The sequence below is a fragment of the Rousettus aegyptiacus genome, unplaced genomic scaffold (assembly GCF_014176215.1).
Source record: "Rousettus aegyptiacus isolate mRouAeg1 unplaced genomic scaffold, mRouAeg1.p scaffold_m13_p_2, whole genome shotgun sequence".
NCBI classification, from domain to species: domain Eukaryota; kingdom Metazoa; phylum Chordata; class Mammalia; order Chiroptera; family Pteropodidae; genus Rousettus; species Rousettus aegyptiacus.
This window is the reverse complement of record NW_023416295.1, coordinates 170359508-170387272: the sequence shown is the minus strand read 5'-3', so window position 1 is coordinate 170387272 and position 27765 is coordinate 170359508. Positions and strand designations below refer to the sequence as shown.

Here is a 27765-nt window from a genome sequence, read left to right as displayed (position 1 = left end):
CTTCCTCCTGTCTCTCCTCTTTTTCATGACTTTTCCCTGCTGCCTTCTCTCTGGCTGGGTCTCCAGTTTCATCTCTCTCATTCCTCTGTGTCTTGCATTCAGACTTCCCAAGAGTGATGATCTGTTTGGGCCAGTCACTGCCAAGTATGACAGTGGAATTTGCTGAAGTTCTGGTGCCATCAACAAGTGGATATCTGCCTTTCACCAGGCGCTAGTCTCTGGGCCAGGCAGTGGTTACCCTGAGGTGGGGCACCTGATCCCCTGCTTTCCTCAGTGCAGATAGGGAGGAGCAGCGGGCACCCAGAGCATCACATTTTCTCAAGGACAATGTGAAAAGATGTTCACCACATTGTCATTTATGACAGCAAGAAATAACTGGAAGGCAGTACATCTTGGTGGTTACCTCTCTGGGCTCTCATTTCTTCTACTGCAAAATAGGGACAACAACAGTCTCTGTCTTTAAGAATTATTATAAAATTAAATAAGATAGGTGTATAAAAGCACTTATCACAGTGCTTAGTAAGTCATAAGTTCTCAAAAAAATGGCAGTTTTTATTATCAGTGTTATTAGAAACAGTTTAATCATCAATAAGAGAAGACTAGTAGTCATTTGGGGTATATCTGTCATGGACTACTTAGCCATCGAAATGATTATTTTATAAAGAGTGTATTTTAACATGCTACGCTGTGTTGTTAAATGAAAAATATCAGTATATGAAAAACTCTACAAGGAACGAGACAAGGGATGTCCACTTTTACCACTTTTATTCTACACAGTGTTGGAAGTCCTAGCCACAGCCATTAGGCAAGAAAAAGAAATAAAAGGCATCCAGATTGGAAAGGAAGACATAAAACTCGTTATTTGCAGATGCCATAGTATGTAGAGAACCCTAAAGATTCCACCAAAAAGCTGTTAGAACTGGTAAATGAATTCAGTAGAGGACATACAGACGGATAATAGATTCTCAACATCACTAATCATCAGAGAAATGCAAATTAAATTCATAATTAAATATCACCGCACACCTGTCAGAATGGCTATCATCAATAAATCAAAAGAACAAGTGTTGGCAAGGATGTGGAGAAAAGGGAACCCTCATGCATGGTGGGATTGCCAGCTGGTACAGCCACTATGGCAAACAGTTTGGCGGTTCCTCAAAAAATTTAAAACGGAACTACCTTATGACCTAGAATTTCCACTTCTGGGTATTTATCTAAAAAAACTGAAAAAGACATGTGCACCGCTCTGTTCACTGTGGCACTATTTACAATAGCCAAGATATGGAAGCGACATAAGTGCCCATCAACAGATGACTGGATAAAGAAGAAGTGGCACATATATACGATGGAATATTACTTGGCCATAAAAAAGAAAAATCTTGCCGTTTGGGACAACATGGATGAACCTAAAAGTTATTATGCCACTGTATCGTGTTTGTTACCGTCCCAGTGTCTGCTGAAGGCCTGGAATGAAATCTTTTTGAGAGGAAGGAGGAGTCTGAATAAACAAACAGTAAGAAAGTAGCACGCTCTCAGCAACAGTTTCCAAGTGCCCGGCACTGTTCTCCAGCTTCGTAAGTATTGCTCACTCGTTGAATCCTCGCAGCCGTCTGAGGTAGGGACTGTCATCATCATCATCTTCTCCATTTCCTGGATGAGGCAACGGAGCACACACAGGTTCAGTAATGTTGCTCAAGGTCACACGGCTAAGTGTACGAGCTGGATTTGAATCCTGGCAGGCAGTCCGGTACCAGAGTCTGTGCTCTTCACTGCTGCGCTCTACTGTCTCTCTAAGGAAATGTGAGGAACGGTGACAAAGACAAAGCCAAGAGCCAGGCTCAGAGAGCTTGCTAGAGGGAGGCTTGCTCATCAATGCACGAGGCCCCCAGCTTCCCAGGTAGGCTTGAGGGAGTGCCGAGGAGTTTTTCCCTGTGCGTCCCGGAAGGTGGTGAGAGTGAGTTCTCTTTGCTCTTCTTGTCAGAGGAGAGGCAGCATGTGTGGCGTCTCTGGGGCCAGACCGCCTGCGTTCGAGCCTCCCAGGCTGTGTAAGCCGTGGCAAGAGTCCTGACCTCTCAGTCCTCACTTTCCTTTCGCGTAAACTGGGGATAACTGAACACCTACCTCATAGACTGTGAAAAAATAAAGTGAAATAAGGGATGAACGTGCATAGGCCAGTGCCAGATATGTGGTAAGCCTTCAATTTACATGTTATTATGGTAGTAGCTTTAGAGTCAGCACAAGTTTCAAGACCCAGTTGCCTGACAATGAAAGCCGAATTTTCTGCCCCCCAGAGTTCACTGATAATTCCATTCTAATTTTAGTATTCCAGGTGCTTACTACCAACTCAGCAGACTCTTATGGTCCAGTGATTTGCATTTCTCTAATATCTGTGCGTTGATATTGATGTTATGAATTGAATACAGGTGAGAGCATGGAGCAGCCATCTAGAGTTATGAGTTCTGATCCTGGCTCTGCCGCTTGCTGGCTATATTACTTTGGGCAGGTGACTTCAGCTCTCCAGTCCTTGGTTTCCTCATTTGTAAAACAGAGATAATGATGCATGCCTTGCACGATTATTACAGGGATTAAAGGGGGAACCTGTAGAAACACCTGGCAAGGTAAATAGTCGGCACTCGCTAAAACGTTAGGTGTTTTTTTGTTTTTTTTGAGTTGACTCCAAAGTATGTTGACTCAGAAGATGACGGGTAGAAAGGTGGTGTGATTAATAGCAGTAACAAGGTTTGGGATACAGAGGAGGGAGAGAAGTTTCTGAGCGGAGATGATTATGCATCTGTGGCTCCAGGTGAATTTTTAAAAGAAGAACAATAACAGCAACAATAATAATGTGAATTTTGTTTCTTTTCAAGTCTTTCTGTACAGATAGAGAGTTAGAGAAGTTTTTCTCCTCTCCTTCTCTAACAGCCATATGGCTGGATAGCTTCTGGTGGATCTTCCACGAAAAGTACCAGGTAAATGCAGATCTGATCGCTCCTCTCCCTTGCTTAAATTATTTTACCGTGGCACAAATCCTCTTTAATATGGGCTATAAGCCCCTTCGATTCCACCGACCACACCTGTAGCCTCATTCAGCACCCCATCCTTCCCTCCCCCAAGTCTCGCCCATATACCCTGCGCTTTAGCCATTACCCAATGTCTTGCAGCTCCGCTGGGCTTTAGGGACTGGTCCATGTCACATGGCTGGTCAAGGGCAGGGCCAAGAGTAAAGTCAGGGCCTCCTGGTTCAGAGTTAGGGTGCTTTCTTCATGTGCATGTCTTATAAATCCTGGGCAACAAACTGCTGCATTATTTCCTAAATAATAATGAGGCTCAGTATCTTGAGAATAAGATTCCTAAAAATGAGATATATGCTCAGTTAAGAATCTCCGCCCTTGGCTGTTTCAACATGGGACTCTAGTAATTCCTTGTCCATGTTTATTCCTGGTAGCCAGACAAGGAGATCCAGAATAAGCTGTTCGACCGAATATCCCTCCACTACGCCTTTCTTTTGTTTCATGAATCCAGGTCCTACCATGAAGAGGCTATCTTAAAAGTGAGTAAAAAAAAAAAATCACATGGGATAGCCACTCACTTCTAATGCCAATGGAATGCCCTTAACATTCTTTCCATAAGGGAGTAATTAGTAAGTTGTGATATATCTGTGCACTGACTTGTAATGAAAAATGAGGTAGGTCCGTATATACTGTTTGGGAAAGATGTAATAATATATTTTAAGTGAAAAATAAGGTAATTTATACAACTCTGTTAAAAATGTATATGTATATGTGTGTTTGCCTATGAATAGAAAAAAAATCTGGAAAAATATTTACCAAGCTCTTAGCGATGTTTATATTCTGGAGAATAAGGTTATAAGAGAGTTTCTTTCTATTTTATATATTTCTGTAGTATTTAAATAAACATTATTTAAAAATTAGAAGTATGAATACACATTTACTTTTTATATATGAATGTATGGATATATGTACTGAAAAGATTGCTAGAGGGAAATATAAGTGAATATTTGCATGATTTGGGAGTGGGGGAGGACTTTTTAAATATGACCCCAAATAACCAGAAAGGAAAAGACTGATCAACTTAATTATATAAAAATTTTAAAAAGTACTATAAAGTTAAAAAGCAAATGAGAAACTGCAAAAATACCAATACCATACGTGTCACATAACATAAAGAACTCCTAACAAATCAATAAGAAAAAACAAAACACCCCATAGACTAAAGGACAAAGTATATAAACTAGAAATTCACCAGGGTAGAAATACAAACGGGGAAAAAAGTTCATCCTAATAACAATCAAAACTATGAATTAAAACAATAATAATTCAATACCCCTGTTAGCTTAGATTTAAAAAGTATTGTAAGAGTGAAAAATTCTCCAGTAAGCCAGTCCCAAGGACAAGACAGGGAGTGATATCTTCAGGCGCCAGCTCCCAAGAAAAAAACAACATTGCCGCCAGGTGCAGATAACAAACCTGTCTACCAGGCCCTGTTTGCTACAAGATTTAGGAGTCCCCCAGCAACAAGATATCTTTGTGCTAAACGCTAACAGCTGACTTTTGCTTTTGTAATCCACTTGCTTGCCTGATCAAAGCCCACCCGGCCGTAGTTTCAGGCTTTATAAGCTGCCTCCTCTAGAAGCTCGGGGCTGATTCTCTGGTGGAGAGAGTCAGTCGCTGGCCGGCTAATAAAGGCTCATAATTAATCTCAGTTGGCTCCGTAGGTCTTAGATTTGAACGCACCACAACAGTATAATTCCAGTGTTGTTAAGGATCTAAGGAAATGGCACTCAGACACTATGAGTAGGAAGTGAATTGCTACAATTATGCTGAAAAGTGGTTATGTGACCGCCTAACAAGTCACTTAGGCTTTTTGTGCCTTAGTTTTATCACCCATAAAATGGGGATAATAATGCCTCTGTCACCAAGTTGTCCTAAGGATTTCATGAGATGATGTTTGCAAGGATTCTGACATATTGCCCAACACACGATAAAACCCCAATACCCCATAGCTGCTGTGATTAGCAGTGGTATACCGTCTTCTGGAAGACATAATCTCACAGGAAAAGCTGCTTTTAATCATGCATACATTCATTCATTCAACAATTTTGACTGCCTACTATGTGCCAGACAATGAGATAGCTTAATAAATAAAAACAATTATTCAGCATAATTTGTAATGCAAAGTCTTGGAAACAGGGTAACACCCACCAACAGAGGATGTTTACGAAATTTTGATATACTTACTCAGCACAGTATTATGAAGGTCACTTGGAAAAAAGAATTCCCAGAGAGTTCATAGCAACCTGGCGAAGTGCTTATGTTATAATGTTAAATCTGGCATGATGTTATAATGGCATAAAGCCAGATAAAAGTGTATAATTTGAGCTCCATCATAGTTAAGAAACAATAGTACTACCTGTGGATAGAAAAAACTGAGTAAGTAGTACTTACTAGTATTCTCTCTGAGACAGCAAGATAGGTAGGTCAAATGTATCTTGTCACCTTCTAGACTACTATTTGGCCAAGTTGCAGAGGGGCCGAGCCACAGACCACGTGCAGAGAGTCTGGGGGAGGGGTCGCTTGCCTAGCGTAGCGTGATGTTTGAGGAGTGGTCCCCAGGTAGCATAAGGAGTCAAGCCAGCTGTGGGGCAGCTACAGATGGAAATTATTCCCCTAATAAACAGGAAGGCCACAGGGTGTCAGGTAGAGGATTTTATCACAGTTACTTTCTGACGTCAGGAGCTCTCTTCTGGGTGTCGAAGTGTCCAGAATGGTGCCTGAACTCTGCTTGCCCCTCCCCCCCAGAGGTTGCCATCACTTCTGAGCAAAGCCCTGTACACCAGCTTCTGTTGCTGCTTCCCGCAGTCCTGGTTCGACACGCAGGAATTCAAGTCTAGCATCTGTAACACGATGAGCCTGTGGATTTCAGGTGAGTGACGCCGCTCTCTCCTGGGGAAAGCGGTTCCAGAAACACGTTTTTCACCTGAGCCCGGGTGTATGATTGTTTCCCCTCACACCCCTTCGTTGAGACAGCTGGGCGTTTCTCTCTTTGACATTAACGTGTGCAGGTAGACCCCCACAGAGCACCAATTTTTCTACTTCCTTAAAACCATTCTCAGACATTCCCTGTCCCCTTTCCGTGCCCGGCTGCATCTGTAGGGAGCAGGTCTGAGCATAGCCCTATTTGCTGTCCAGAAGTCAACCTTGTGCTGTGGGCTGATGGATCCAGAACTCAGTGACTCAAAAGCAGTGTGCTGGTTATGTCGTCCTACCCCTCCACACGCCGTGTGACGCCAAGGGGCCCAGCTGTCGTCCCCCTGCAGCACGCAGCATCGGTTCAATGTTTGCTTTTCAACTACTTTTCTGTCTGCTCCCCCACTTTCCCCGTCTCAACCCAGACATTTCCTAAGGTCATTGAAAACTACTATTTACTGAAAGGTTCCAGGGTACTAGGGACTGTGCTAAGGACTTTTTACAGCTGCTACTGTGTTGAAGGTCTTCAGGATCACTGCCACATTAGATTTTCTAGGTAGCTCATAGGTTGTATTCGTGGCTAAGATTTCTTACAGCGATGTAGTAGGTAAGGCTACACGGCCGGATCATGAGCGAACAGACAGGCAGAGTTTGGGGGCGTTCACATGCCGGCTTCCTGTGCTCTCTCCCTCCCATTCTCCTTTGCAGAAGTTCTCATTCTTCCTCTTGACTCCGTCTTAGGTATACAGCCTTGCCCACAGAGCTATAACAGTTGGGACTACTCGAAACTGGATCCGGAGAGGTTTCGGAGAGAAAAACTGTGTCGGAGAAAAACACTGATAAACAGTAAGGCATCGCTTATGGACTTCTGCCCCCTCTGCCCTGGCCACACCCAGCCACCATCTAGTTGAGGCACAGAAAGGCCTTGGTGTTGAAATGCTCAGGCCAGCTTCCGTCTCGTGCGTGCCTTCAGCAAGATCCTATTATTTCCAACACAAAGCAGGAATCTGAGATACAGAGAGGTTCGTGTGCCCAAGGTTTCCCAGCGCAGTTGGGGAGCCAGGATTTTGCCCAGACGGGCTAACCATCCTGGCACTTTTGCCAGGCTTTGGCCTCTGTCCAGTTAACCATTCTCCTACCTTAGTCTAATGTCCTTAGGGAAAGTAAGGGCACTGGGCAGGAAGGAGGGACCCGCAGGCAGTGCTGTCTCACACGATGGTGAGCTTCCTGCCCCTGGAGGGGCCCTGGCAGAGCTGCCCACACGTTCCAGGTTGGGTGGGAGCTGGGGCGAGGTGCCCCCTAAGACCTTCTTTCCGAAGGGTAGGAGCCTGCAGTTGTGGGGCAGCATAAACAAGGGTAGGGGAATTGTCCCAAGACCACACTTAGGTGTGGTAATTCCCTAAGAGCCTCATGGCTGTGATTTATTACAGCAAAACCATGCAATCCACAATCTGCATTGGGAAAAGGTGCAGGGGGCAAAGTCCAGGAACACCAGGCGCAAGCTCCCAAGGGGTCACACAGGATGTGCTTAATCCTCCAGCATGGAGTCATGCCAGCACGTGTGAAATGTTGTCTCCCAGGCAGGCTCATTAGAGACCCAGTGCCGAGTGCCTCCAACTGAGGGCTGATCACGTAGACTCTCCCCGCCTGGCACGTATATCAGATATTCAACATAAGCTATAGTATTTATACAAATGGTTTAGGCACAGTGAGCCATTAAAGCACAGTTAGTGGTGGGGACCCTCCGAAAATATACGTTCCCAGATGCCAGCTAAGGGCCAACCTTGTAAGCAGAGCTCTTCGAGGACAGCAATGAGGAGTGCTATGTTAACACTTTTTTGCACAGAAGATGGATATGAGGCCATAAGGAAGATGGAACCTCGTGGAAAACCAGGGACCCTTCAAGCACTGTCGGTCAGGCCAGGAGTTGGCTGGGGCCGGCTGGATTCCATATTCAAAGTAGTTCTAAGTGTCCGCCAGCCAGTACTGGCAGATATTCCATTTAGAACTGGGAAGTCAGGGGGAGGATCAGGTCTGTGGAGAAAGGCCATAAGTTTGACCTTAGATGTGACAGAAATGAGACGATGGGGCAGCCCAGTGGGCCTGTCCAAGGTGCCACTGCTGATGCAATTAGGGAAGGATTAAGGCCGGGACTCTCAACTGCAGATTTATGAAAGCAGATGTGCTCCTTGATGTTTTTCCTAGATGAGAATATTAAAGAAGGGAGAAGAGAAGGAGGCTGAGGTCAGAGCCTCGGAGGCCTCCTGCATGCAGGAGACAGAAGAAAGGGTCCAGAGAGGCAGGAGGTGCTCAGAGAGAATGGGGCCGTGGAGGCCAGAGCAGGCTGTGCAGAGCAGGCTGTGCCAGCTGCTGCAGAGGGGGCCAGAGGATGAGGCCTAGGAAGGAGCCATGCAATCGTATATTTAGGTTGTTTGTGATCTTTATCTGTATATCAGCTTTATTGAAATATAATTCACATAACATAAAATTAACCCTTTGAAAGTGTGTAATTCAGTGATTAGTATATTCAGAAAATTGTACAGCTATCACCACTATCTAATTCCAAAGCATTCTCATCACCCCCAGAAGAAACCCCTGTTAGTGTTACAGAAATGTTGCAAAAATCAGACCCGAGAGAAACCAAGCACCACTCGGAGAGTTGGAGAACTCAGGTTTATTTCGTCAGTGGTCCCAGAAAAGGTAGTGCTCCGAAGATCTGGGCTTAGTTGGCATGGGCTGATTGGTTAATTTGTCCTCAGACAGTTACAGAGCACGGGAGTTGCTATGTGTTGGCAGTTACATTTGTTATTTGGACAGAACAAGGAAAAGGGAGGATGAGTCTTTAGTTAATTTCAAGTTCACCCTGCCCTACAGCCTATGCAGCAAGCACATCTACAGAAACAGAACAAAAAGCTGATTATAAGGTTAGCCTTTTGAGTGCAAATTCCTCTTCCTTAGAGAACTTTGGGAGAGCTGTTTCCATCAGATGGTAGGAGGCAAGACCCAGATTTCAGAAGAAGCAATGCAGAAGTGACAACAGAGGATGGCTCGTTCTGAAAGCCTCGGCCTGTCAGAGACAAGTGTGTGGGAGGAGCTGGCAGGGTTGGTGGTGGGAGAGCCACCTTCATTTAAACAGACAGCAGCATCCTGAGGTACCAGCAGAAAGGAGAGAGGATAGGTGGGGGAGGAGGGCAAGGTGGTTCTGGTTGGTTTCCTGGAGAGGGGTGGGGAAGGCTGCCCTACTGCGTTTCCTGCGAGGAGGCAACCTTGCTACTCAAAGTGGTTCAGGGAGCAGCAACAGCAGCGTCTCTCCAGATGGACTAAATCAGACTCTGCAGTTTACTAAGATCCCCTGGCGATCTCTAAGCACATTCCGGTTCGAGAAGTCCTGGTCCAGGGCACAGGGAAGAGAACATCTAACCGCCTTGGAGGAGGGTGTGGCTGCAGCGAAAGGAAGTTAGAACAACCTCAGCGCCAGGCACTGCCATGTGCTGCCTTTCTATGCACTTACAGTTTCTGACCCACTTAAGAGGTTTGCTTTCCCAGCGGTCATCATGGATACACAGGAATTTCAAAATGGAAAAAAAAAAATCTAATCTGTAAATTGTGACATTTCAGTGAATGCTAAATTTATCACTTTACGAGATCGATAGCTTGTTTTTCTAGCATTTAATCCAACATTTATTAATTTCAATTTTGCCAGGTTCTGAGTTTTGTTTTACTTTTGAAGTCGGTATTCTTTTTTTTTTTTTCCATATGGTTGAGTGCTTGTCCTGTGTTTTAGGCTCTGCATACTTGTTCTCTTTAATTGAGTCATCAGCCTATGAGGTAGTTAGTATTCACTATTTGTAACAGGACCAGAGAGGTTAAGTAACTTGCCCAAAGTCACTCAGTAGGTGTCCCTCTTGCCGGTACTGGTCCCTGCCGGGCAGGGGCTGTCTCAAAGCTACTGGTCTGCAGTGTCACTCCCAGGACAAGAAGGAACTGACAAACAGCATTTTCTCTTCCCTAGAAAGAGAGATGTCCTTCCGCCTTTCTAAGAGCTACTCCTTCCATAAGTCTCTCCAGAGCAGGCAAGACCCCGACCGGCTGGTGAGTGGGGAGACACAAACCTTGGAACCCTGGGAGCCCCGTAAGCGTCACTGACTTCTGATCGATCCCACACTGTGCGCTCCCTGCCCCTTCATCTCTGGGGGCGCCCTGGTTGTCCTCATCTACACGGATGAGTGGAGCACTGAGGGGTGGCCACAGCAAGGCAGTGGCTGTGAGGAGGGAGGAGAGGAACCAGTCTTTCTTCCAGTAGAGGCTGCAGCGCAAGGTGCTTTTTTACATCTTTTTCTCCCCATTGATCCTCATCACAAGCCTGAACCTGGCTGTGCCCCCGACACCTACCTGCCCCTCTCTGCCTTGTTCCTGTTGCCTTCTGCCTCCTTGCCAGCAGCACCCTCCTCCCCCTTCCACTCCAGGCTGAGCTCCCTTCACTGTGGCAATAGGCTCCTGTCTCCTTCAGGCTCTCCGGTACCCTACAGTCTTTTTCTAAAATGCAGACTAATTACTGCATCCCATTACCACCTGGCCCTTTTCTGTTTCCCCTCCCCCTAACACCGTCCTCTCAGCCCAAGTGAAAAACACCTTCAAAACCTCAGAAGCTTCCTCTTGCTTTGGCGTGGAGTGACCTGTGTGGTCCTGCCATGTCTGGCCAGTACCATCTCTACCCTCCCAGGCTCCTGGGGCTCCTGCCGCAGGGGCCTCCTTTCTGTTCCTTAGACACACCACTCCCCCCACCCGTCTGGCCTCTGTACCCGCCTCTTGGCGCTCCACCAGCGCCATCATCATTGCCAGCATCTCCTCCTATGAGGGGCACGAAACAAGCCAAACACTACCAATCAGGTTCTTTTTTTTTTTTCCCAAAAGCTCAATAAAAATAAATGTCCAGACAAACTACAAATGAGGCCTTTCCCTGCCTAGTTTTGTAAATAGAGCCTTGCGGGCACACAGCCACGGCCCCTGGCTCTCCGTTGTCTTCGGCAGTCTCTGCGCTGTAGCCGCAGAATCAAGTAACTGCGACAGAGATTGTACGGCCTGCAAAGCCAAAAGCGCGCACTCTGGCTCTTGGTGGCAAAATTTGCTGGCTCAAAAATAGGCTCCCCTGCTGCTCTCACCCATCACGGCTGAGTCCTCAGCATGTGGACTCTGAGGAGGAGGGTGTCCACGTGGGGTAGAAGGATTCCATCTCTCCCGTACCATGATGGGGAGGGGGCCCCGGAACAGTCTTGGTCTACCCCCATCCCAACGGTGGTCACCTTGCCTCACACACTCGGGGTGGTCGCTGGTCACACGAGGATAGACAGACAAGAACTTGGGAAATGTTACTGTGTGCAGGTTGTCTTTTCACATCCTCTCTACCCTTTACAACATTCCTGCAAGGCAGGTAAGGATTAACTTTATTTGACAAAGGAAGAAACAGACCCAGAGAGGTGAGTAACTTGCCCCAGGCCACGCAGCTGACTTCAGCTGACTTCAGCTGACACAGGAGGCTGCCCGTCTGAGCTCTTCCCGCACCAGCAAGCTGCCTCTCCAGTAGGAGGGCCTGATAACTTACACCAAGCCACCTCCTTGCAGCATTCTCTGCTCCACTACAGCGCTCTCTGAAGCCTATTAAGAATGAGCGTGGCTCTTCATTGAGTCTGGGAATGTTTTCTCTCTAACAAATCCCAATAACCACTTAAACTCTACAAACATCATAGCTGTTGGACAGCCAGCTGCATGGCATATGGGAAGTCCTTTCTGCTTTCTTTTTCCTATTAAAATATCATATCGATATAAATCAAAGTGCTGGTTGTTGAGGCTGGTGGACTGCTTGCCTGCCACTTGGTGGGTCATCTGTTTAATATTGTTAAACTCCTACTCATCCTTAAAAACAGAACAAAAGTGTCTTCTCTCCTCGGAAGCCCTCCAGGTCTCCAGCAGACAGAATCAAGCGTTCCCCACTCAGCCTTCTGTGATACTCTGCTTGAACTACGTCTGGCCTACCATTAGTAGTTTTGCAATATCTGTTGTTTTTTCTTCTATAGAAAGAGAACCTCCGATTTTTATGGCCAGATCAAAGATCACATTTCCTAGCTTCCCCTATATCAATGTGTGGCCATGTGACTAAGATCCAATTAATGAGATATACGTGGATGTGCCTGTGACGGTTTCTGGGAGCCTTCCTTAAGAAAACAGTCCATGTGAAGTCTTTGCCTCTTTGTCCTTTTTTCCATTCTGCTGCCTGGAATGTGAATGTGATGACCGGAGCTCTAGCAACCATCTTGGACCCTAAGAGGAAGGGTCTTAGGAAAGGTGGAATCATGAGCTGGAAGGAGTTGGAATCCCTAAGGACTTATCACAGCAGAAATACCATATAAGTCCTGGATTGTCTACCTTCAGACTGTTATGGGAGAGAGAAACTTCTACCTCGTTTGAGCCACTGTTACTTCGAGTCTCTGTCACTCACACGCAAAGCTAATCCTAATTTACATTGCCTCTCTAATAAATATGTGATACTTTTCTCACCTTAGTGTAATTGCCCATTTACCATTATCTCCCCTGCTGGACTGGGAGCTTCTCTGGGCAGGGACCAGGTTTCAGGGTCTGCCCAGTGCCAGGCACATTAGAAGTTGCTCAGTGAAATGTTTACTGAAAGAGATGTGGTGAGTGCGTGAACAATGGTGGCAGCGTTCATGGCGCCCCTACCGTGAGCAGCCACTCACGCACTTTGCCTGCCTAAGCTGACTTAATCCTCACAAGAACCCTCTGAGGCATCCAAGGCAATCAAGAGGTTTGATGACTTGCCCAACCAGCTGTTGAGTGACAGGGCTGGGACCGGAACCCTGGTCTGCCTCCGTCTGCCGCCCACGTGTTTTCTACACCAGCCTCTTCTCTCCGCGATGCCCCTGGGTTGTCAAGCTGGGCCTGCAAGCCCTCTCTCTGCAAGAACGACCAGCAGCGTCTAGGAATAGCAAGTATGCTTTTCGTATTTTTCTCATTACCAGTTTTACTAAGTTTGTTCTTTGTTTTTTCTCCCTCAGTCTACAAGTACATATTCGAACAAGAGAAACTCTTTATCTAAGAAGTCAGAGGATAGGTCACAAATACAGAATATCACGAAAGGTACAGTAACTACCTAAAAGGGAAATGTAGGCTTTTGACTCAGTTATTTTCTCCAAAACCCTCATTTCTTGGGTTTGTTTGAACATAATCTGCCACCCTAGTTTATACTCAGAGTTCTAGCCTGGGCCTTGGCACCAAGTAATTCCTTGAGAGGGCATAATTGTTTTTTCAGTTCCACAAGCACTGATTAAGTTCTACTTTTATAATGATGAGTTCACACAGTGCTAATATCTATGGGAAAGAGAGGTTGTAGGCAATGGAAGAAAATAAATCTAAGACCTGATCACTGTCCCTCTTCCCATCAGAAACAGGCATTTATTGAGATAGGAACTGATTTGTGCCTAGGTGTTAACTTATAAAGGTGACTGAGTGAGTACCTGGAGAGGTCAATGCCATTGAAAGAAAAGTTTGCTTTTCACAGTTTCGCAGAATCAAGAGGCATGGCTTGCCATGTACGACCATGGGAGGAAGCACCAATGTCAGTCAGGAGGCAGAAAGCTAGGGGAAGGCTTAGGCCATAGCCTTTATTGGGATTTCCTTGGGAAAGACAAGACATGACAGGGTTAACAGCTTAGTATCGGCTAGTTTGAGTAATTCTGGCTGGCTTCGGGGTATAGGAGCTGTCCTTAGATGTCTAACATCTGGCCCTGGGTTGATTTAGGTCAGGGGCATGTTAGCTTGGTGTGTGAGAATTAGATAAAGGAGGTGGTTCAGAGTATGGGCTCTGATCACAGGGGAACTGTATCCACTTTGGCCTTTAGTTTGGCCCGGTAATTAATGGATGCCACACAGACAAATACAGAACCTGAGAAAACACAGAACAGGAACTCTTAAGTGTCATCATTAGTCCAAAAAATTAAACTATCCTTTTCTTTGTTGGAGAAATGGAGGCTCAGAAAAGTTAGTATGTAAATTATATTGCAATACAGCTGCTATTAAAAAAATATTTGGGGACCACTTGTTGAGAAGTATAGCCAGGGTTCCAAGTACAGACGGACCTCGGAGACATTGCAGGTTCAGTGCCTGAGCACTCAATAAAGTGAATATCACAACAAAGAGACTCACATGAAGAATTTTTTGGTTTCCCAGTGCATATAAAAACTACATTTACACTATTCTATAGTCTATTAAGTGTGCGACTGCATTATGTCTTTAAAAATGTATTACCTTACCTAAAAAAGACTTTATTGCTAAAAAATGCTAAATGTCATCTGAGCCTTCAGTGAGTTGTGATCTTTTTGCTAGTGGAGGGTTTTAGCTTCGATTTGTTAAAAAAAAAAAAATGCAATATCTGTGAAGCTCGATGAAGCAAAGTGAAATAAAATGAGATATGCAGTAAAGGTAAATATTTGGGGGAGACTTCAAGTCCCCAAAATATACATATATATTCAATTGACAAAGATCCATGAGTCAAAGAAGAAAATGAAACTTTTATTTTCTAATATGAATGTTTAGTGTTATATACATTTCCCTCTCAACACTGAGGCATCCCACATGTTTTAGATATAGAGGTTTTTTTTTTTATTCAGTTCGAGTTTCCATTTTGTAGCTATTATAAATAATACTGCTATGAACATCCACGTTCAAGTTTTTGTGTAGACATATGTTTTTATTTCTCTTAGGTGTATGTATACCCAGGAGTGGAATTGCTGGGTCATATGTTTAACATTTTGAGGAACTGCCAAACTATTCCAAAGTGGTCATCATACATATTTTAGAGAACGTCAGAGAAAGAAAAGAGTCTATTGTATTTACCATAAATCATCATAAATATTTACTATATACACTATATTTGCCATTTACAATTTCTGTTACTTTTCATTCATTCCCAAAGTTTCATATCTCCCTCTAGGATCATTTTCCTTCCTTTAGCATTTCATTAAAAACAGACCTGCTAGCAATGAATTCTCTTAGTTTTCTTTCATCTGAGAATGTCTTTATTTTACCTTCATGCTTGAAAGTAAAAGAAAGACGTTTTTTCTGGGTACAGCATTTTCAGATGACTGTTCTTTTTCCTCAGCATTTTAAAATGTCGTTCCACGGCCATCTGGCCCCAATGGTCCAAGGAGAAATCCACAGTCATTGAAACTGTTGTCCCCCTTTTGTGTACCCCTTTTGTGTAGCGCATTTTTGTCTGGCTGCCCTCAGGATATTTACTTTGTCTTGTCTTTCAGCTGATTGATTATGATGTGTATGGGTGTGGGTTTCTTTGAATTTACCTTGTATAGGGTTTGCAGATCTTCTTGAATCTGTAAGTTTATATCTTTTGCCAAATTTGGGAAGTTTTCACATGTTATGTTTTCAAAATTTTTTTGTACTGCACACTTTGTCCTTTCTTTTTGGGACTCTGATGACACAGATGTTAGACCTGTTGATATCGGCCCATAAGTTCCTGAGGCTCTATTCCTTTTGTTTCTACCTTGTTCAGATTGTATAGTATAATAAAAACATAGATCAGGTCTTTGTCCCCAGTTCCTGGCACAGAGCTCCTGAATCTCTCAGAATTTCCTGAGCCATAGGAGTATTTTTGTTATTCATAGCAAGCATATCTGAGTCTATGCTAATAAGGTGACTCAGCTTGGGGTCACAGATAGCTTCAGAATGCAGTCCGGTTACCTGAAAGCCCAAACATGGTTAGTGGATGAAAACTTTCAGCCCTATCACCCCTGCAGCCTCTAAAGAGGAGAGGCAGACTGGAGATCAAGTTATAAAAACTCTTGAATAATATGATCTGATGAATTTACAGGGTCCTGAACACACTCAGGTGCTAGGAAGATGGTGGTGTGCCTGAACAGGGCATGGAAATTCTTTGTTCCACCCCGCCCCCAGCCCCCATACCCTGCCCTATGTGTCTTTTCCATTTTGTTGTTTTGAATTATATCTTTCCTCATAAATCTATAACAGTAAGTATAGCACTTTCCTGAGTTCCATGAATCATTCCAGGGACTTATCAAACTTGAAGATGGGTGCTGGGAACCTCTAAATTTGTAGTCAGCTGGATAGAAGTGTGAGTACCCTGGGAACCCCATATGAGACTGGTGCCTAGAGTTGGGATAGTCTTGTCGGACTGAGTCCTGTAACTTGTGGGATCTGATGCTGACTCCAAATGGGTCTGGAATTGAATTGAATTATTGGAAACCCGGTTTATTTCAGAGAATTGGTGTGGGAAAACCACACGATGTGGTATCAGAAAACACCACACATGATTTCTTTTGATCTGTCTTTAAGTTCACTGATTCCTTCCTCTCTTACCCCCATTTCTGCTATTGATCCCCTCCAGTGAATTTATTTTGGTGGTTGCATTTTTCAGTTGTGAAATTTCTGTTTGGGCCCCTGTCATAGCTTCTATTTTTCTACTGAGACTTTCTATTTTTTTTTATTTGTTTCAAGTGTTCACCCATACTTCTTACATCATTGTTATAATCACTACTTTATAGCCTTTGTCTGATGATTTCAACATCTGAGTAATTTCAGAGTTGGCGATGCTGACTGCCTTTTTCCCTTGAGAATTTATCCAACTTTCCTGGTTCTCTGTACTGTACTGGTGGCAAAGCTCAGTGATTAAGAGCTCAGAGTCAGACAGATCTGCATGCAAGTCTTGGCTTTAATCACTAATTTTTTTGTGAACTTGGACAAATTAGTTACCGGCTCTGAGCATCATTTTTCTCACCAATCAACTGAAGAATAGCAGAAGTAATTATCTGAGAGGACTGTGCTGATAAACAAAATATGCTGCATGCACAGGTTTAGTATAGCGCCTGACACATAGTAAGTGTATTATAATAATAATCATAGGTGCCTCAGGTAAACCTTGGAATTATTGGCTCCATTTTATAGTGTGTGTGTGTGGTAGAGAGACGGGGGAGAGAGGGAGAGGGAGAAAAACAAACATCAGCTTTAGCAGTTCCTGTATCACACGTTTTTGGGTATATTTGCTTAGTTTTTGTTTTTCTATTAATGTCTCTATTTCATCTTTGTTCTTGAAAGATAGTTTTGCTGGATACCCATCTACCTCAATGCTTTGGTGATTTTATTCCACTGTCTTCTAGCTTTTAGTGTTACTGTTGAAAACGCTGCAGTAATTTTAATTGTTATTCATTTATAGATGATCTGTTGTTTCTCTCTGCCCATCTTTAAGATGTTCTCTGTTAATTTTCTTCTGCAGGAAAACTATAATTTTGTGCAAGAGTTGGATATTTTTTCTCTTTTAATTACAGCACCTTTTCTGATTATGCTTAGCTTTTTAAAAAAAAGCCTTTAGTCTCCCCTTATTCTGTGACTACACTGTAGCCTCAAGAGAATTCTGTCATTGCACCTGAGGTGGTGTTACGCTTATTATTTGCATGTGTTTTTTTTCTCACTAAACTATGAATTCCTTGAAGATAGTCTACTTCCAGCACCTAGCATGGGCTCAGTACATAGTGGATGCTCGGTAAATGTTTATTGATTGGATAGATAGAAGGATCTACATATAGGTTAATAAATGGACAAGTTTATGGCCATAGGTATATATCTGGGTAAAATGCAAGTGAAATTGTATGGATTTACCTGAGCTGCTTCCTCCAGTATCTCCCAGTGGTCTGACCACACCCAGGCATTTTCACAGTAATAGGAAGCTGAGATCTGCCATATGGTCTTTCTCATCACAGCTGACCAGTTCCAATAATCTTTTTTTATTTTTTTTCTTTTGCTAATATTGCATTGACAGAGCAATATTTTCAGACTCTGGCCTTGAGGAAAGCTTCACAACAAGTCAAGAGGATATCAAAAGCAAGAGCTTATGAGGATATGTGTCCTAAGGAGGTGAGCACATGATTGGCAATTTAATAGTAGAGATGATTTTAAAGTAGCTGGGAGATGTGGTTATAAAAGCTCGCACTGTGAAGATGTCAGGGTAAGAACTGGGGTATTTCTTATTGTAGGCTCGGGTGATACAGCCAGGAAATCTCCTAAGGGTAATTCCCGACTGAGAGAGGCACAAGTTGGGTGAGAATTTGTCTGGATTTTTCCAGGGATTTAAATTACTTGCTTGAGACTCAGAAGCCTGGGTGTAATGGAAGGAGAGTCCTGAGTCTCAGTTTCCCACTCTATGAAACGGAGACAATGATTTTAAGGTTTACCTGGGATACCGATGATAATTATTTAATAAACACGATACGTCAGGCACTATACTAAACCTGTGCATGTACTCATCACAGATACCTCTCAGATGATTACTTCTGCTCTTCTTCAGTTTATTAGTGAGAAAAATGATCCTCAGAGCAAGTAACTGATTTGTCCAAGTTCACAAAGCAAATAGGTGGTAAAGCCAAGACTTGCACGCAGATCCGTCTGACTCTGAGCCTGATGCGCTCTTAACCACTGAGCTTTGCCACCAGCACTGTCCCCAGGACACTGGAGGCACTGGATTATGTGTGTTCTCTCCTCTTCTTTTCCCCTCCCCCAAATCTAACCCACAAAGTTCAGTGTGTGGTAGTTTATATCCATGGCACCTTCAGTCCTGTGTCGCGGGAGAGGCGGTTAATACCCAACCAGGGCAAGAGATTCTGGAGCTTTCCCAAGACACCAACTAGCACAGGAGTCAGGCCATAGAGTTTGGGCCACGTACAGCAAGTGTTGCGGGAGATTCCTGGAACCTTCTTTGTTTCTCCATGATGATTACTGCTGCCTATTTCCCCTCAGCGTTTAGCATGAAACTTTTGAGAAGCAGCAGGGCATGGTAGAAAAAAACAGACACAGGTTCACATCACAGCTGTGTCACTTGGGCAAGTTGTTAAACTTTTCTGACTTCAATAAAATTTGGAAAATGAAGCCCAGCAGTGTAATTAGGATTCCATTTTTATTTTTGAAGTATATTTTTGGAATGAAGTCAGTATGTCCATATAAAAAGGTTGAGAAGGATACACAGAAAAGTGTTAACATTATTTATTCCTAGGACATGTAGGTGGAGATGAGACAGACTTTTATCTTTTCCTTTATTTATTTCTACATTGTATTAATTTTTCACAATGATCATAAATTTGTTTTATAAAAAAAAATAAAGATTTTTTACTGTCAGAGATAACAGAAAATGTTATCTGAATGTCAAAATGAAGAACTTTTTAAAAAGATGTACAGTTGGCTCAGAACAAGGAAGAAGATGGCCCCACTTCAGATGGTCCCATCTAACATGTGTCCAGAGATGGGGACCAGACTGAAAATCGGACCAGGAGTTATTGAAGGCAGTGAAGATGTTTAGGTTGGAAAAGCAAGACTTAGGGAAGATGCGAGGGCTCTCAAGTATTTTAAGGACTGTTATGTAATGTAGTTTTGGAAGAAGATGGGTTGGTATTACTGAGAGATTTTTATCTAGGGTAAGAAAGAACTTCCTAAGAGCCCACATTGTCATTGTAAACTAGCTTTACCCTCTGGCTCTGCTGTAGACCATCTTCTTGTTCCAGCTCTAGCTCCCAAACCGTCATTCCTCTGGTGGGTCCCTGATGCCGACCCCTTCACTCCAGCTCCTACTCTGCTTTCCCTGCCTCTCGAATCTGATATTCCAGAACTTCGCTCCTCTTGCCCAATGTCCCATCTTTGCCCAGTGCCATGGCTGTGAGCCAGGCCTTCCCACTCCTGTGCCCAGTCCATGTACCCAGAGCCCCTCTCCTGGCTCTCACCTGGGAGGAGAAATCAGCTGCTTACTACCAGGGGAACCGGACGTTGCAGAAAGTAGCACATTCCTTGTTGACAAAGTAGGGAAGCAAAAATGGACTTTTACCCGCTGAGGATGTTATTGAAAGAATGTATATCAGCTGGAATTCTTTGCTTACAAGTAACGAAATCTGTCTCAGGCCAATATGAGGAAAAACCAGAGGAACACTGAGTCGCCAGAAAGTCTAAAAGTCAGTCCAGGCAGAGACCAGAAGAATCAAGGCCATTGCAACTCTTAAACCATCTCTTCAAAGTGACATCTTTGGAATGGGTGAACCCCAACATGTTCTCAGTCTGTATTTCACCCCTATCAAGATTCACAATCTCAGATGCAGGAGTTTTCGTCGACCAAGCTTATTCCAGGTACCCTGGCTCTGATTGGGTGGATGAGGAAGGAGCTGGCTGGCAGAGCCTGTGAAGGCCTCTGTGGACCCCTTCTGAGGCCCTCATGGGAGAGGAAGATATTTGATTTAAAGCCTCCTGGAGTCCAAATGCAGTAGAGGGCAGGTAAACCGCAAACACACAAGACTCGGAGGCTGTTAAGAAAAGAGAATGGGTACTGGGCAGCCAAAAGGACAACTCTCGGATAAATGTGAAACTAGATTAGTGAATCCTAGATCCACTTGGGATTTTTCTAGGCTTTGAAAAACTTTTAAAAATTTTTACTAAATAATTTTTTAAAACAAAATGATTGTTATTTGCCATCACCATCATTTCATAAAAGAAAAGGTCATTAATATAAATGTAGAAAAGACGATCACAGAATAAAAATCCTAAAAGTGAATAAATTTATGTTAGATGTATTATAGTGTATTTTTCCTTGTTTCTCTCATTTCCCTGGAGACCAGTGAACACAGACTGGCCCCCATTTGGAGATGGGGTTCTAGGAATCATTGGACTAAGTGACATGTAGGTTCCCTGCTAACCTCAGATTTCTGTGATTCTGGTGAGATCTTGCTATATAGAATAGTGCTTCTCCATGGAAGGGGGGCGGGTGATTTTGCCCCCTAGGAGACATTTGGCCATGTCTGGAGACATTCCTGGTGGTCACAGCTGGGAGTAGGCTGGAGTACTCCTGGCAACAGCAGGTAGAGACCAGGGATGTTACTCAGCGTCCTACAATGCACAGGATAGTCACCCACAACAATGGATTATCTGTCTCCAAACGTCAAAGTGCTGAGGTTGAGAGATCCTGCTATAGATTGAAGAAATCTATTAAGCAATTAAAACAAATAGTATTAAAGAACAGTGTGGGTAGGTACTGTTGCAGCCTTTATTCATGAGACAAAATTATTGTTTGGTTAAATTTCAGCTGCGTCCCAACAGACACCTTGATTTTCCCACTCCACTAACCTGTTCCTCCGCAGATCTTCCCAGCTCAGCAACTGGCACCTAAACCTTTGGAGTCATCCTTGACTCTGCTCTTTCTCACACCCACATTGAGTCCTTCAGCAAATCCTGCCAGTGCTTGCATGATACATTGCGAATTTGATCACTTCTAACTAAATCTTCTCCCGACGACCCAGTCCCAGCCCCATCAGCCGCCCGACCACTGCAGAGGCCTCCCGACCGTTGCTCTTCTCACGTCCACTCCTACCCACTGCCGTCGTGTCTCCACGCGTCAGTCAAGGGATCTTTAGAAAAAATTAGAGTATGTTGTGCCGGATTTAAACCTTCCAGCGGTCTCCATCACACTGAGAAGAGACCCTAACTCCTTCTCGTGGTCCAGAGTCCCCGCTCCGTCCTCAGCCTCATCGTTCGCTCTCCATTTGAGCCACACAGGCCTTGTGTTTGTCCCCCAGCCACACTAAGCTCTTGTCTGCCACAGGGTCTCTTGGACATGCTGTCGCCTATGCCTGGAATACCACGCTGATTGTCCTCCCATCGTTTGGGACCTGCCAGGATGGCTCCTCCTCAGGGCGGTCCTCCTTGACCATCCCATGGACAATGCCGCCCTTCATTCCTCACCCCGCTTGATTCTTATCTGAAGCACCTACTCTGTAATATCATGTTATTCTTATATTTGTTGATTCGTTTATTGCATCTCTCAACGATAACGCAACCTCCAGGAGGGCTGGACTTTGTCTAAATCTTGGCTGACTCTCCAGCGCCTGGAACAGTGTGTATACATAACAGTTACGCAGTAAATATTTGCTTAATCAATTGTTAACATTTCGGTAACTACGCTTCCAGTCCCTCATCTACTTTTTACCCAGATTATTTCTATAATTGTATTTATTTCATATAAAATATATTATCTACCCAATTTTGCATCTTGGTTATTTTATTATATCTGAAATGATATTTTAGAACTAACTCTTCATAAACATTTTAATAGTGGCATATTATTCCTTTTAATGTCTTCTTTAACATTTAGGTTATTCTAATCTTTTGTTATAGTAAAAATCTCTGCAGTAAACATCTTGGTGCCTAAACTTTTCCTTACTTGGGGTAATTTCCTTAGGATAGCATCCTGAAACTGGAGTTAACTGGATCAAGGAACATGAGTACTTTTACATTTCTTAATGCATGCTATAAAAATGACAATGTCTTTTATTTTTTTTCCCCCTCTTTCCTGCTCAGTCTCACCCCGCCTGCAAAATCCCTGAGATGACTTCGAACCTCTTCAACATTTATGGGAAGAGTCCTCTGATCGTGCACTTCCTCCAGAAATACCTCACTCTGCGGCAGCCTGGCACCGACGTGCTCATAGTCAGGAGAGAAGAAACCGAGACCTTGCCATATCCTTTCTTCCATGGGCGGGGCACATACTACTCCAGGCCACTGCCAGGGTGGGAGAGAGACACCCAGCCCCTGGCACAGCTCCCGGCACATTAAAGGTGCCGGTCAAGGGTGGCCATTGATACGAGCCTAAGGGTCACAATCTTGCTCATTGTAGTTCCGCATCTGCCTCATGAGGTGGCTGTGTGGGACCCTGAGCAAGTCGAATTTTCCTATGTGCAAATTCTCCTCCCATCTACCGGAATGAAAGGGCTGACTGGGTACTCTGACATACTTTGCAACTCAGTAATGCCTCCCACGTGCTCGCGGACTCCCAAGTATGTATCGATCAGGAGTTTTGGTGTCTAGGTGTGTGATTCTTCCAACACCATCCTCATACGCACTGCTCCTTAGACACATCAGCAAATTCCTGGCCCCTTCGGCGTTTATCCTAAATATTTGGTAAAAAGCTCAGATCCTAAGAAAACAGGTGTGACATGTGTCGGTCCTGAGTCTTAGCAGTTTACCAGAGAGGTCCGAACACAGATTCAGATAGACTGGGACTCACGAACCAACTCAGCTGCTTGCTAGCTGCGTGATCTTAGACAAGTTCCAGCTTCTCTCCAAGCCTCATTTTTTCATCTGTAAGATGGGGATAATAGTACTTGCCTCATAGGACTGTTTTGCAGAGTACAGGCAAACCAGCGGTAAAGCCTTAGCGTAGTGCCTTGCAGGTAACAAGTGCTTGAATGGTGCCTGTCCGCATATAGCTCCTCATCGGGAAAAGCTCGCATGATGAACTAGGCAGGACTCGTAGCTCCTGCCCTATAGCACTTCATATCCGTAGACCTATTTATATGTCTACAGGCAAAGAATAACAACTCACACTTCATAGTGCTTTGTCGTTATGAAATACTTTCCCTCATTGTTCTGTAAAGACAGTATAGTGTAGTGGGAGGAGCCTGAGCTTGGGATGTACAGCCCTGGATATGAGTTCCAGCTCAGTGACCCACCGGCCTTAAATCTCATGTGCACAGCTTAACCTCTGAGCTCAATGTGTTTATCACCTCCTTTCTAAAATAAGGACAGTTATATCAAACCCACAGTGTTGTGACCAGGATTAAATGGCATACAACTGGTACTAAATAAATAACAACTATCATTGTTATTAACATTATCCAAGGTAGGTATTACTATCCCTATTTTATAGATAAGGACCTGGAGATGTAGAGGATGACATATCTTGTCTGAGCTCCCACAGCTTGTGACGAGTGTAGCTGAGATTCTGACCAATCTTGAAGGGGTAGATGGGGCCGGGGAGGGAGAGAGGATTTTTCAACATACAAACATGAAAGCGGGAATGAGGCCTTGAGCCTGAAAGGAAAGTTGGAATCTCTTTCTGTTCACCACTGTGATAATAAAGTAAGAATTTTAAATGACAGTCTACAAAAAGCATTTCCCAGCTCTTTCATCAGCAGAAAGGAGAAGGTCTTTATTAAAAGATAGGGAACGGCCTACCCAGGGAGAGGGTAGCCTCTTTCCAAAGTGGGCCGTGGGCAAAGAGCGGAAAGGGTCATATCCTGCTCAGCCTTCAGTTGTCTCGTCCAGAAACAGATCAGTTTCCCCAGTCTGCCACCTCCCCCTCCCTACGCACTAGGGCGTCTCACTAACAATGCCGAGAGTCGAGAGTCGGTAATGACTGACAGTGTGGGTTTTCCTTGACCGTGGAAGCCACTGAGTCCAGCCTCACCTACGCCGATATCATCAGCCTGACCCTGAGCAACATGAAGAAGCGGAGGGCCTTCCTCCAGCAGCTGAACCAGCTCCACTGGAATGAGTGGAGTTATTTTGATAAGTACCTCAAGGTTCTGCGGAACAACTTCCTCAGGTACTAAGGGATTTTAGGGAAGTGGCATTTTTTCAGCATTTATCTGTCCTAGCACGTTATAATAGTGTTTGATGGGGAGCCCTCATCCTATAACGTCTTAAGCATGTTCAACTTTCTTGTGGTCAGAATGTAAACCCCACAATCACAGAGACCAGATTTTTATGTGAATAATGACTAGGTTTTAGATGATATTAGGGAATTCATTTTATTGGCATGTTCCTATTTTTAAGATATAATAGTTTTGTATTGTTGTTTTTAAAAAAGAGTCATCTCTTAAAGAGATACATAATGAAGTACTTATGGATGAAATGACGTAGTGTCTATGATTTGATTTAGAATAACCCATTTGTGGTGGGAAGCGATAGATGAGTCCAGATTGCCTTTATGTTGATACCTGTTGAAGCGAGATACTTTTATATTTACATTTTATATATTATAAAATTTTAAATGAGAAGTTTTTTTTCAGCGGTGGACATAACGAGAACAAAAGGTGGCAAATGTTGACGTGGAAATTTGCCTTCCGGTTTGCCCACGGTCACGCAGCAAGTGGCAGAGCCCCAGCTTAAACTCGGCTTGCCCTCACAGCTCACGCTTTAGCTTTCTCTCAGATTGTAGATTTCTTCACCTGTCGTCCTGATTCGAGTATGTGTTCTTTGAGTTCGGGGACCACCCTTATGCCTCTCTGTGTTCCCAGGGCTGATGCGATCTCTGGCACGTAACACGGCTTGGTGACTGAGTTGCTGCTATGTGGTCAGCTCTCTGCTTCAGGCAGTTGCCCTTGACAGATGAAATGAATGAATTTGTAAATATTTGCCTCTCTTGACATATGAGGATAGGAGAGAAAAGAATTATGCCGACTTTGTAATCTTTTCCCCACGTGTCTTTATGATTTCCTCACAGGGAAATGAAGAATATCGACCAAAGAGAAGCAGAGAAAAAAAAGGCAAACCACATGTTCATCCAACCTTCAACCTTCTCTGAGGAATCCCCTGCAAAGAAATCTGGAAAAACCCATCAGAGGGAGAGTACATTTCTTTTAAGGTTTGTTGGAAAAAAGACCACGAAATAAGCAGAAATGTGAACACTGTAAGAATTCTTAGTGCGTGGGAAGGACTATCGGAACGGGCACTCGTTTTTACATGTTGCTCAGTTCTCATTTTATTTTTTTAATTGTTAACGGCACTAGGAAGAGCTGCCAGTGATTTGGTGCTTCCTCTGTGCCTAGCGTTTGCACTTTATGGACTGTGTGAGTCAGAGCTCTGCGGTTGCAGGTGCCAGGAAACCAACTCAGCCTAGCCGGAGCTGTAGGAAGCTCTGGTGACTTCAGTAACCAGGAAAGCCACGGACGAGTCGGCCGCAGGCACACTGGACCTAAGGTCTCAATGATATTTTCAGGTTCTCTCGCCCTCCCTCTCTCAGGCCTCTTTCCCTCTGTGTGCTGGCTTATTTTTCAAGCTGCCTCTGTTCTCAGGGAAAGAAAGGGCCATGGACAGCCCCAAGCCCATGTCCTTATAGCATATGACATAAAAGGAAGAGGGACACCCCCTCCCAGACTCCAAACACCAAACCTCATAAAAGTCTCTGATTGCTTTGTTCGAGTCATGGCCCCATCCATCCTATCTGGACCAACACTGTGTTCTGGAAGAAGCAATGCTGTGATTAGCCAGGCCTGACTGTCCCTGTGGCCCGAGAGAGCAAGGCACGGTCAATGCCATGGGGTAGAATGGGCGAGATGCCATCAGATAAAGACAACATGCCCACTTTGTTTTATTTATAGCCCATCAGAACCCTAAATAACATCACTTCCATTTTACTGAATAGAAAACTGAGACACAGAGATGCCAAGCAAACATTGACTAAAGACCTATTGTACCAGCTACTAAGGACACAAAGACATAAACAAGTTCAAGTTCTGCAGTCTAGACGGAGGAAGATGTGTAAATAGGTAACATGCAACAAGTTGCATAGGTCCTAAGAAAGGACTTCAGAAGGGAACACAGTAGGAAGTGACGAGTTCGGTTCCATTCGCTAGGGAAGGCGGAGGGGAAGAATGGGTTGACACTCTAGTCAGAGAGTAGCTCAAGCCAATTTGCAGAGCTAAAAGTTACCAGCTCGCCATTGGGTCTGGCTGGTCAGAGAGTGAGGGAGAGTTGAGGAGAGAATGGAGGGGCATCAGGGGGTCTTACATGCCACATCTGAGGCTGTCGTCCTGTAGCCCATCGACAGCTACCCAAGAGTCTACTCTACAGAAATTACAGTATTCCACTCTGGAACTTACATTATATATTTCTTGATTCCCTGCCCCCCCTCCCCCCGCCTTTTAAGACATTATCTTGATACTTTTTTCAGATTGTTAAAACCTATCAAAAACTAAGCAGGATTACTTTCCATATTCTCGAGTATATCATTCCTGTTTTATGTGTATTGTGTTAGGTAATGTGATTGATCATAACAGGGACAAATGCAGTTTGCTGCTTATTCTTTTTCTCTTTATCGCAAGCAGATACATACTCTAAAGGGTTAATAAAAAGTTGTGGCACAGGATCCTAAAAGTGAGAATACACACTATTAATTTCTTCTTCTTTTTTTTTTAAATCTTGGAGTTCTTCTCAGGCCCTTACCCTCCCCCAGTCTGGTATGCTCTAGGTCTGCCCACAGTTATCATCTTGGGCTTTTTCCCCCACCATCCTAGGCCCTCCATTTGTCAATCTTATTTAATTAAAGTCTCTGTTTCCCAGATCACTGGTTCTTCTCTTTCTTATTTTACGTCCTTATTTTGCTGGAGCACATCTTCTAGTAGCTCTTGAAGAAAAGGTACATGAGAAGTTTTTTTTAAAGTCTTTACACATCTAAAATGACTTTGCTCTTGATTAATATTTGACAGTATTTTGCCAGGAGTAAAATTCTAAGTTAAAAGTCAATTTGCCACAGAATTTTGAAAAAAAATAATTTTCTACCTTCTAGTTTTTCTATTGAAAAGTCTGATACCATTCTGATTCTATTGCCTTGTATGTTATATGTCACCTTTTTTTTTTTCCTGTGGAAGGTTCTAGGATATTGTCTTTCTCCCTAGTATTCTGAAGTTTCCCAATTATGTGCCTTGGTATCAGTCTTTTTCTTAATGGTTCATTGAGATTGGGAAGTCCTCTCAGATTGGAGACTGGTGTCATCCAATTCTGAGAATTTTTATTATTTAATAATTTCCTTCCCTTCATTTTCTGGATTATACTCATTTTTTGGACCTTCTGGACCAATTCTCTAATTTTCTTGTCTTTATTCTTCTGTTGGCATCTATATGAATTTCTGTCCTGCTTTCTAGGAGAGTGT

At 43.8% G+C, this 27765-nt stretch overlaps 1 protein-coding gene across 2 annotated transcripts in view; it reads left to right on the top strand.

Moving 5' to 3' along the window:
- The window catches only part of FAM227A (family with sequence similarity 227 member A), a 52708-nt gene that overhangs the window by 14151 nt on the left and 10792 nt on the right, over positions 1-27765 (top strand). For both annotated transcript variants that reach the window (XM_016161635.2, XM_036237491.1), the window contains 10 exons: positions 2868-2969; positions 3446-3550; positions 5820-5943; positions 6729-6833; positions 10000-10079; positions 13058-13139; positions 17848-17942; positions 22413-22570; positions 24286-24438; positions 25339-25479. In XM_016161635.2, the coding sequence (XP_016017121.2) occupies positions 2868-2969; positions 3446-3550; positions 5820-5943; positions 6729-6833; positions 10000-10079; positions 13058-13139; positions 17848-17942; positions 22413-22570; positions 24286-24438; positions 25339-25479 (1145 nt within the window). The remainder of the gene's footprint in view (positions 1-2867; positions 2970-3445; positions 3551-5819; positions 5944-6728; positions 6834-9999; positions 10080-13057; positions 13140-17847; positions 17943-22412; positions 22571-24285; positions 24439-25338; positions 25480-27765) is intronic.